The 10,450-nt window shown below is 43.9% G+C and overlaps 1 protein-coding gene across 2 annotated transcripts; it reads left to right on the forward strand.

Annotated features, from left to right (window-relative positions):
- Positions 1-704: 704 nt before the first annotated feature.
- LOC126981483 (dynein axonemal assembly factor 10-like) lies at positions 705-7,212 on the forward strand. 2 transcript variants are annotated; one of them, XM_050832564.1, is made up of 4 exons: positions 705-955; positions 3,505-3,574; positions 3,897-4,067; positions 4,422-7,212. In XM_050832564.1, exons 1-4 carry the CDS (start codon positions 824-826, stop codon positions 5,111-5,113), a joined length of 1,065 nt encoding a protein of 354 aa, XP_050688521.1. In that variant the 5' UTR covers positions 705-823; the 3' UTR covers positions 5,114-7,212. The 2 variants fall into 2 exon arrangements, with proteins under 2 accessions (XP_050688521.1, XP_050688522.1); XM_050832565.1 differs by lacking the exon at positions 705-955 and adding an exon at positions 1,569-1,734.
- Positions 7,213-10,450: the final 3,238 nt, after the last annotated feature.

A 10,450-nucleotide genomic window follows, 5' to 3' on the forward strand; every position in this document is an offset into this window, starting at 1 on the left:
TCCAGATTTCCCCAAAAGTGTCCTTTCCCGGGACTTTTCACTAAAAATCATCAAAAGCGCCAAGTTATTGACAAAACGACGAAAAAAATGAAGGGGTCGTGCCTGGCGGGGGGGCAAGAATGATTGGCAAGGATTGGGGGATCGACGTCTTGGAATTCTGACGCCACGGAACAAAAAACGGCATGATTCGAAAAGGAAACCACAAGAATATTACTGATCATTCCTGTACGCCAAAACCCGCCTAACAATCTCGAGGCTAGGGCAGTGTCCCCGTTACAAGGAGGCAGGAAGACGTCCATCAATCAATTCAGCGGCCCAAATGGCGGCGTCCCTGGTTGCCAAGGAGACATAAGCTACACAACACAACTCACTGGACAGGATCCGATACTACTTATAGCCCCCAACATTTTACGTTATGGATTTACAATGATATACCATGGATTGATATTGATGAGGTCTATTTTTCTTGCTACATAAATTAGCCTTGTCATACATTTCAAGCTCGGTAAAGCCTTCCCTGTCGGTTAGGGTAGTTTAAATATGCTCCCACACCCAAAAACCCTTCCCACGATCATTAGGGGAAGGGAATTAGGCCTTTTTCTTTACTTTTAAATACTTGCGCCTTCATATTATGGTTGAGGGACATGTATTTCGCCCCTTAACTATAACATGGAGGCGTAATATCGCATTTTGGAGGCGCGGAGTCCATCGCACACAAGGGGATCGGGTGTGCCGCCCCGCCGTCTATGGCCTGCCGTGTTTACATCCCGCCGCGGCCGCCTGGAACCTTCCGAAGCCAGCCCGTGCCGCCGCCAGCCCGGGCATGGATAAGCCGCAGGTCCTGGTGTACGTGGAGCAGAGCCTCGGCTACAGCGCCTTCGACGTGCGATGGGTGCCGCGCAGTGCCAAGGTGGTGGCACTGGGCAGCCACCCGCGCGGCACGGGGGCCCTGCAGGTGAGGACACGCGATGACCAGCCCAGGGGGACGATATGTGGGCACACGGGGGAGTCGAGAGGGGGACAGCCCCGTTAGGAGGTTCACATATATTCACTTGTCTCTAATGACTCTGGGGGGGTCAAGGGAGGTCGAGCTCTCCATTTAGGAGGTTACGAGGTAGCTACCCACGGAACCAAGTTGCCAGTTATGCATTTTCTGCTGCAGTGTTACCACGCTGGGGGCCCCCCCTGTTTAGGAGGAGGATCGAGGGCAGGGCAAAGCCCCTCGGTTAAAGGTTAGGTTATGTAAAGTTCAGTTGGAGTAGCTTAAATATGCGTCCCTTAACTGTATAATATGGAGGCGTAATATCGTATTTTGGAGGCGCGGAGTCAATCTTCACAATTACCATTTCGTATCTTATTTCAAGCATGATTTTGAGAGCAAGAGAAACTGTGGTAGAGAGTAAGAGAGAACATGAGCGTATTACATGGCTCGCTGACAATGTGGAAGAGAGCGCTGCCAGGATGGCTCGCTTGCCCAGCGTGGTAATACTGCAGCAGAAAATGTATAACTGGCAACTTGGGCCCGCACGTAGAAGCTGGGCAAGGCGGGACATGGATTCCATAGGAGTGCCCGAATATATTCATGTCTTTTAGTGATCATAAGGAGGGTCAAGGGCGACGAACCCTCTTGTAGTTTAGAGCACAAATACTCCTATTGGAATTTAGCTGTAGTGAGTCATGGCTTCTGGCTGCCATGGGACACTGTGGGCTACTCCGCCGCCCTCGGCCATGCAGGTTAGCACGTGTATTTCATGGCTGTTTTCACATTTTCGGGGAGAATATGAAGATTGGCGTCCCCTACTGTGCCGCCAGTGACAGCAGTAACGCAGCACATCACACGTATTTAAATATTGTAAAAATCAAACTCAACAAATCTGGCCTGACCTATCCTAACTTTCTAATCTTACCTAACCTAACATGACCCCCTCATCGCCAAAATGCAATGTGCTAAACTGTACATTACATTAATATTATGTAGTTCCTTTGATTTTCCAGAAGCTATTACAGGTAGTCAGAGTGAAGCCACGTGCCTCCTGGCGTATGCCCCCCACTAGTCAGTTAGTAAGTAGTATAAGTTACTGCACTTCATTCAGAGACCAAAATACAACACTTAATGTAAGCATCAGCGTCACTCAAAATGAAGACCATAAATTCAATAATAGCTGTTGTTTTGATCTCAACCCTCTTTCCTATGGTTTCCCAGGAGATTTGAAGGTTAGTAGAAAATATATAGTACGACAACAGAAGAGCAGTTGTTTTTTTAGGAAGCAGTATATCAGTGCATTAATACTACCAATCTTTACTATCATCATCGATGACAGTTTCCATCACAAACTACTCTTTTGAGAGATTCAAACAACCAGTTAAATGGCAATAGGTTATCATTTCATTGGTGATAGATTACTCTTTAAGCAGCGATAGGTTACTATCCATTAGGTTCATGTGAAGTTTTGTCATTTTATGAAAACTGGTGGCAGTACATGGGTTCAGTGGTGGCAAGGTCCACCAACTGAATATGGGTGCAGATCTGAATATTTACTTACGTATGAATGCTGAAACTGACCGTATCAATCAAAATTAACACATGGGAGCAGGTAAATGCTTGTCATTACATATGTGAGCAAGATTTTAGAAATTAAAGTTTGCAGGCAAGCGAATGCCACTGTGTCTCTGAGCAGGCCAGGCCAAATGTTGCCAAACTCCAACAACAGATGGCACCAAATTACTAATTTGGTGGTATCATTACTAATTCAATTGCAATAGGTTACTATCCCTAGGTAGGTTACAACAGGCAAATGGGTTTTGTTACTTAACTTACTTTGAAAAAAACACTACAAAGACAACAAATACAATCAGTATTTACAAGTCTTCACCTGAAACAATAATCTTTGATATTGTGGAGGGTTTGCTTCCTGTATGATCACCGTATAGTACACAGCATTTACCATTTTGCAAGAGGAAGTCACCATCCCCAGTCAAGAGAAGCATTAACTGTCCTTGCAGCATGGTTATAAACCTTTAGCTACATACACAAAACATGTCATCAAGCTCTTTGCAAATTTTGTAACCCTTAGGCACACGCCAGACATATGAATCTTGATGAAAAGTCGTGCTGAAGTACCCCCATCTTTTTTACGTCCACACAGAGGCAAAAACTTTACATCAACCTTTCCAGTTACTAAACAGATTCTAATGGATAAGTAAGGGATACTTAAAATAATTGATTATTAGGTATGCAGTTGCATACTGAGGATTTTTTTTTTCTTTTTTCGTCATTAGGGTTGTCATGCCACAAAAAAGGTCATACCATAATCAATCAACAAAGTGATGGAAATTTAGCTGTTGTGATCCCAAAAGCTGCTTTATCATTCACTCTTTTGTTGAATACAGGTATTTATGATAAAGTGGAGACTAGTCATGAGTGAATCACTGGTGGTACCATTAACAGAATTTTTACATAAGTGGTATAAAGTAACCATTAAATCTGGTTTCTTACCTTGACAGGTGTACGAGCTGAACGATGGCAAGCTGGAGCTGGTTCATGATGTGGAGCGGCCCAAGGCTTTCAAGTGTGGTAAGGACAACTTCTGCCAAGGCCTGAAATTTGTATGTGGACATGTGACAATTTCCTGTGGTCACACATTATACACATCAACAAGTTTGAATAAAAATACCAGAATGAAATATGTATATGAACCTTGTATTATAGTCACACATTTATACACATTTACAAATCTTGTAATAATACATGATTTTATAAATTGTATATTGGCTGAACATTTTGCTCTGGTCATATACATTTACACATTGATATTTATTTCATAAATACCATGTTTAAAATTTCTGCATCTTTTGAATGTAGCGAAGATCATTAATTGTTGCTACTTTGACCACAGGGACCTTTGGGGCGTCCTCACTGGAGGAGCGACACCTGTGTGTGGGAGACTTCGATGGCAAGATGGAGATCTATGACCTACAGAGTCCATCAGGCCCAATCTATTCCGTCAAGGCTCACAGCCAGATTGTAAACACCATTGATGGGGTAGGAGGACTCAACATTGGGAAAGGTATGCTCAGACTGTTTTTGTTGTCTCTTCCATCAGACAACTAACAGAAATCCCTCCCACTAGGTGGAGATTCATCAAGTCTGGAGGTGTGGCAATAGTAAAAAATTTAAATTCTATTCTTAATCTCCCTTTTGTTGCACTAAAACATCCCTCACACCTCTACCATATATAATTATGCACTATTATCATCATCATAATCATCATCTTGCACATCATTAATATTTCCACTTGATTATCCCACACAGTCAAGTAAGGAATTCAAACTGAAGACCAGAACATGTTAGTCACAGCAGTAAAGACTGGCCAGTGAGGTGAGTCTTGCAACCATCCACTCAACTTTATCCTTACTTACAGGTGCCCCAGAGATTGCCACGGGAAGCAGAGATGGTCTAGTCAAGGTGTGGGATCCCAGACAGAAGGATCGACCAGTTGTTACCATTGAGCCTAAGGAGGGAGAGCAGGGACGGGACTGCTGGAGTGTGGCGTTTGGAGACTCTCACAGCACCGAGGACCGAACTCTATGTGCCGGCTTTGACAATGGAGATGTCAAGATGTTTGACCTGCGCACCATGGCCGTCCGCTGGGAGACCAACCTCCAGAATGGTGTCTGTTCCCTGGAGTTTGACCGCAAAGATATTCAAATGAACAAGCTCCTTGCCACCACTCTGGAGTCCAAGTTCTATATCTTTGATGTGAGAACACTCCACCCTGAGAAAGGGTTTGCCAAGCTGGTGGACCAAGGCCACAAGTCAACAGTATGGTGCGGCAGACACCTACCCCAGGACAGGGACGTGTTTGTCACCACAGGAGGGAATGGGTCTCTCATGCTGTGGAAGTATTCCTACCCTCAGTCACGAGTGAAGAAACTGGACGATGGCTCGGAGGTGGGTGTGGTAGGCACGGCTGTGCCGCTGCAGAACACGACCCTTGCCTCCCAGCCCATCACAAGCTTCTGCTGGAGCCCTGACAAGACAGGGCTCAGCGTCTGCTCTGGCCTTGATCAGACCATCAGAGTTGTTATTGTTACAAAGCTCAAGACTGTGTAATAAATGAACTTATAAGATACATACTTTATGGACTCTTACTTCTGGTGATTTGTATTTTCTCTGCAAATCATTTAAATATTACTGGTATGCTCAAACCTTAAATTGGAGTTGGATTGTTTCAACACCCTAAATTCCATAATTTGCAAGGAAATACACCAAAACAATTATCATATAACACTGTCTGCCTGGAATTACCTGTGATATGACAGTATTCCTCTGTCTCTGTTGTCAGGTGGCTATATTTTGTAAGAAATGACCACCAGTATTATGTCTCTTCCTAATCATCAACACTGCCGTTTTGAAATCATTGTGGACATCAGTGCTGCATTATAAATTCAAGTTGATGTGTACATGATTTTCATCCATTATCAGTTAAATTTATTTTTTGACTTTCTACAAACCCAAAGTTAATGTTGATAATGTATGATCCCTGATGTTGAAATTCTAATACATGTTGGACATTTAAAGTACTGTTGTACCACTAAACTCTCCATCAAAGATCAGTGTCTGGGCCTTCCTCATCTTTGGTTGTCCTTACAGACAGACAGACATCCATGCAATACATGACAGGGCAATGTGTCCAAGTGTTGGCGTGAACAGGGTGGTCTGGAGCATTAATTCTGTGTTAGCTAAGAAGTCTATTTTTCTATTAGAGCAAACCACAATCACCACACTACTGCAGTGCATTTCTTAACAGTAAAATAAGTACATATTCTTATTTTTTTACCTTACATTGTGTTAGAGAGAATGTAAATTAAGACTTATCATTGAGGCTTGCTGTACTAGCCATGCTTTTCCTATATGCAATGTTGCATAAAAACAACACTTTGAATAATCATTTTGAAAGTTGAACACTTTCATCCTCTAAATGACTAATGAATATATAAATTTAAGCTGTTATAATTTGTTTGAGTAATGACATGTTTTGAAGAACAAACTAATCACACTTACCACATTTCAAAAGAAATTATTGACTTTGGCAAGGAGAGGCGACATAACTTGGGACATAACCATCTGTCAATCAACCCTTTTTCCCTTAGTGTAAGTAGCCCTTGCATTATTGACTAGTGATGGGCCATACCACCAGATTTTTGTAATCACGATTACTGATTACTCTGGCAATAAGTTATCGATTAGTAGTCAATTATCTTTACGATTACTGGATCTGAGATTATGGTTTTGTTTTTTCAGTGCCCCTCCTCACTGTGCCAATCCAGTTCCCAGCACCCACTATCATTACTGCAGTGTTGTACAAGTTCATACCACCCCAGGTGCCCCCTTGGTGTTTCTGTTTCTCAATTTTCCAAGTTACATTCTTTTTTCATTGGTGCATTAGTGGCATTGAAGAAAATGTTCAAACCATATACTCAGATTTTCCATTATTTCTCAAACATTTTCTGATAACTTTAACGTAAATAGAAATTTTTTATTGTAATCATTTCAAGGATTTAATTACTGAAAAAATAATTGACTACAATAATTTTTGAGATGGTAATCGAAGTAATTGCTTACAAATACTAATCAATTATACCCACCACTATTATCAGCCCCTCTCATAGGTCTATACATTTTACCTGTAGTGTAGCGGTTGTAGCAACCAATATTTGATTAGTAGTAGCAACAGTAGTAGACAACTCACACCTGTCCATTTCTTTCAGGATGCTCATCATTTGCTATAGTAGATGATTTCTAGAATTCCTTGGACAGCCGAGTGACTCCTTTGTCTAGTGTTGAACTCTCAACCAGATTACAAGTTCAAGTTCCGGCACATGGCAGTTTCTTGGTGTTGGACACAGCATTTCCTTAGAAGTCTAGCCAGGCTAGTCTTAGCTTCTTTACCTTAGGGAAGCTGAGCCTTATTTCTAGCACTTCCTCTATATAAATTACAGTAGTTCACCACCTCTCAGCATATCAGTTGATAGCTCAGGAGTAGACCTGTCTGTAGTGTGTGACAGCTAGCAGACCATGGTGCTATGTAGTGTTAAAAATATACAAATGATGATGGTTGACCCTTAACCTTGTCTATCCCTCAGTAAGAGAGACTGCAACATTATAAACATTTGTCATTGAAGGAATGAAAATAAAAATGATGGCTAACATGTATCATACCTTCACTCAAACTAAGTCACTCAATATAAAGTGTAAAATCCTGTAAAGAGTAGTTTGATTTAGCAAGTGTAAAGCCTGACTCTTTGTAAACACAGGTACATGTATACATTTGTAATAAGACTGTGATGTAGCCAGTAACTTCTTCTTCTTTAGGATTCACCCCCTAAATAGGGGGACAGGGCCTTTGCACAAAGGCGGCCCTGTAACGGGGGGTGGGCAATTTAAGTCCCAGCGGGTGTAGGATACCCATACATACAGCCACAGGTAACAGCCAAGTAGCAGCGACAGAGGCACGGCTCTGGGCAGGCACCCAGCAGACACCTGTAGCGGTGCACGTAAGCAGCAGTAACTAATACTGCACTTCCTTATTTATATATATATATATATATATATATATATATATATATATATATATATATATATATATATATATATATATATATATATATATATATATATATATATATATGGTAAAATATGGATGACTTTGTGCATGATGAATGAAGAATTTAAATAACAAATTTTTGTGAGGTTGAATGACTGCCCATTGATTTGCAAATGATAATGTCATGGCCAAACACTACAGCAGCATGTTGTGTTGGCACTCATCTGCGTCATCACTGAGACATTCAGGTTACCACAGGAAATGGGAAGAAGAATATCTTGCTGGGTGATTTCAATCCAAGAGTAAGAGATAAACAAACTGGAAGTATGGTGAATGGAATGAACAAGATGGTGCCTGATATCCGGATGTGTGCGCAGGAAGTTGTTTGTTGTCAGCAAACACTTCACACAGAATGATCCACAGACTCACATGGAAGCACATGAGGAACAGAATATACATACACTTCATTGTTAATGGGACTGGTGGATAGGGGAAGGGTTGGTAATGGGACTGGTGGATAGGGGAAGGGTTGGTAATGGGACTGGTGGATAGGGGAAGGATTGGTAATGGGACTGGTGGATAGGGGAAGGGTTGGTAATGGGACTGGTGGATAGGGGAAGGGTTGGTAATGGGACAGGTGGATAGGGGAAGGATTGGTAATGGGACTGGTGGATAGGGGAAGGATTGGTAATGGGACTGGTGGATAGGGGAAGGGTTGGTAATTGGACTGGTGGATAGGGGAAGAATTGGTAATGGGACTGGTGGATAGGGGAAGGGTTGGTAATGGGACTGGTGGATAGGGGAAGGGTTGGTAATGGGACTGGTGGATAGGGGAAGAGTTTATAATAGGACAGGTGGATAAGGGAAGGATTGGTAATGGGACAGGTGGATAGGGAAAGGATTGGTAATGGGACTGGTGGATAGGGGAAGGGTTGGTAATGGGACTGGTGGATAGGGAAAGGACTGGTAATGGGACTGGTGGATAGGGGAAGGATTGCGGGACCAGTGGATAGGGAAGGATTGGTAATGGGACTGGTGGATAGGGGAAGGATTGGTAATGGACTGGTGGATAGGGAAGGGTTGGTAATGGGACTGGTGGATGGGGAAGGGTTGGTAATGGGACTGGTGGATAGGGAAGGGTTGGTAATGGGACTGGTGGATAGGGAAGGATTGTTAAGGGGATTGGTGGATCAGGGAAGTGTTGGTAATGGGACTGGTGGTTCTGGGAAGGATTGGTAATGGGACAGGTGGATAGGGGAAGGATTGGTAATGGGACTGGTGGATAGGGGAAGGATTGGTAATGGGACTGGTGGATAGGGGAAGGATTGGAAATGGGACTGGTGGATAGGCGAAGGATTGGTAATGGGACTGGTGGATAGGGGAAGGAATGGTAATGGGACTGGTGGATAGGGAAGGGTTGGTAACTGGACTGGTGGATAGGGGAAGGGATGGTAATGGGACTCGTGGATATAGGGAAGGGTTGGTAATGGGACTGGTGGATAGGGGAAGAGTTGGTAATGGAACTGGTGGATAGGGGAAGGATTGGTAATGGGACTGGTGGATAGGGGAAGAATTGGTAATGGGACTGGTGGATAGGGGAAGGATTGGTAATGGGACTGGTGGATAGGGGAAGGATTGGTAATGGGACAGGTGGATAGGGGAAGGATTGGTAATGGGACTGGTGGATAAGGGAAGGGTTGGTAATGGGACTGGTGGATAGGGGAAGGATTGGTAATGGGACTGGTGGATAGGGGAAGGGTTGGTAATGGGACTGGTGGATAGGGGAAGGATTGGTAATGGGACTGGTGGATAGGGGAAGGGTTGGTAATGGGACTGGTGGATAGGGTAAGGATTGGTAATGGGACTGGTGGATAGGGGAAGGATTGGTAATGGGACTGGTGGATAGGGGAAGGATTGGTAATGGGACTGGTGGATAGGGAAGGATTGGTAATGGGACTGGTGGATAGGGAAGGATTGGTAATGGGACTGGTGGATAGGGAAGGATTGGTAATGGGACTGGTGGATAGGGAAGGGTTGGTAATGGGACTGGTGGTTAGGGGATTGGTAATGGGACTGGTGGATAGGGAAGGATTGGTAATGGGACTGGTGGATAGGGAAGGGTTGGTAATGGGACTGGTGGATAGGGAAGGATTGGTAATGGGACTGGTGGATAGGGAAGGGGTTGGTAATGGGACAGGTGGATAGGGAAGGATTGGTAATGGACTGGTGGATAGGGAAGGGTTGGTAATGGGACTGGTGGATAGGGAAGGATTGGTAATGGGACTGGTGGATGGGGAAGGATTGGTAATGGGACTGGTGGATAGGGAAGGATTGGTAATGGGACTGGTGGATAGGGAAGGATTGGTAATGGGACTGGTGGATAGGGAAGGGTTGGTAATGGGACTGGTGGATAGGGAAGGATTAGTAATGGGACTGGTGGATAGGGAAGGATTGGTAATGGGACTGGTGGATAGGGAAGGGTTGGTAATGGGTCTGGTGGATAGGGAAGGATTTGTCATGGTACAGGTGGATATGGGAAGGGTTGGTAATGGGACCGGTGGATAGGGGAAGGATTGGTAATGGGACTGGTGGATAGGGGAAGGATTGGTAATGGGACTGGTGGATAGAGGAAGGATTGGTAATGGGACTGGTGGATAGGGGAATGATTGGTAATGGGACTGGTGGATAGGGAAGGGTTGGTAATGGGACTGGTGGATAGGGAAGGATTGGTAATGGGACTGGTGGATAGGGAAGGGTTGGTAATGGGACTGGTGGATAGGGAAGGATTGGTAATGGGACTGGTGGATAGGGAAGGATTGGTAATGGGACTGGTGGATAGGGGA

Source organism: Eriocheir sinensis, chromosome 48 (genome assembly GCF_024679095.1).
Source record: "Eriocheir sinensis breed Jianghai 21 chromosome 48, ASM2467909v1, whole genome shotgun sequence".
NCBI lineage: Eukaryota > Metazoa > Arthropoda > Malacostraca > Decapoda > Varunidae > Eriocheir > Eriocheir sinensis.

Bases quoted from the DNA above. Each gene is read 5' to 3' on its own strand.
- LOC126981483 (XM_050832564.1), top strand. From the start codon at position 824: ATGGATAAGCCGCAGGTCCTGGTGTACGTGGAGCAGAGCCTCGGCTAC. The intron at 3,575-3,896 runs GTAAGGACAACT...CTTTGACCACAG, and splicing joins GCCCAAGGCTTTCAAGTGTG to GGACCTTTGGGGCGTCCTCA. The intron at 4,068-4,421 runs GTATGCTCAGAC...CCTTACTTACAG, and splicing joins AGGACTCAACATTGGGAAAG to GTGCCCCAGAGATTGCCACG.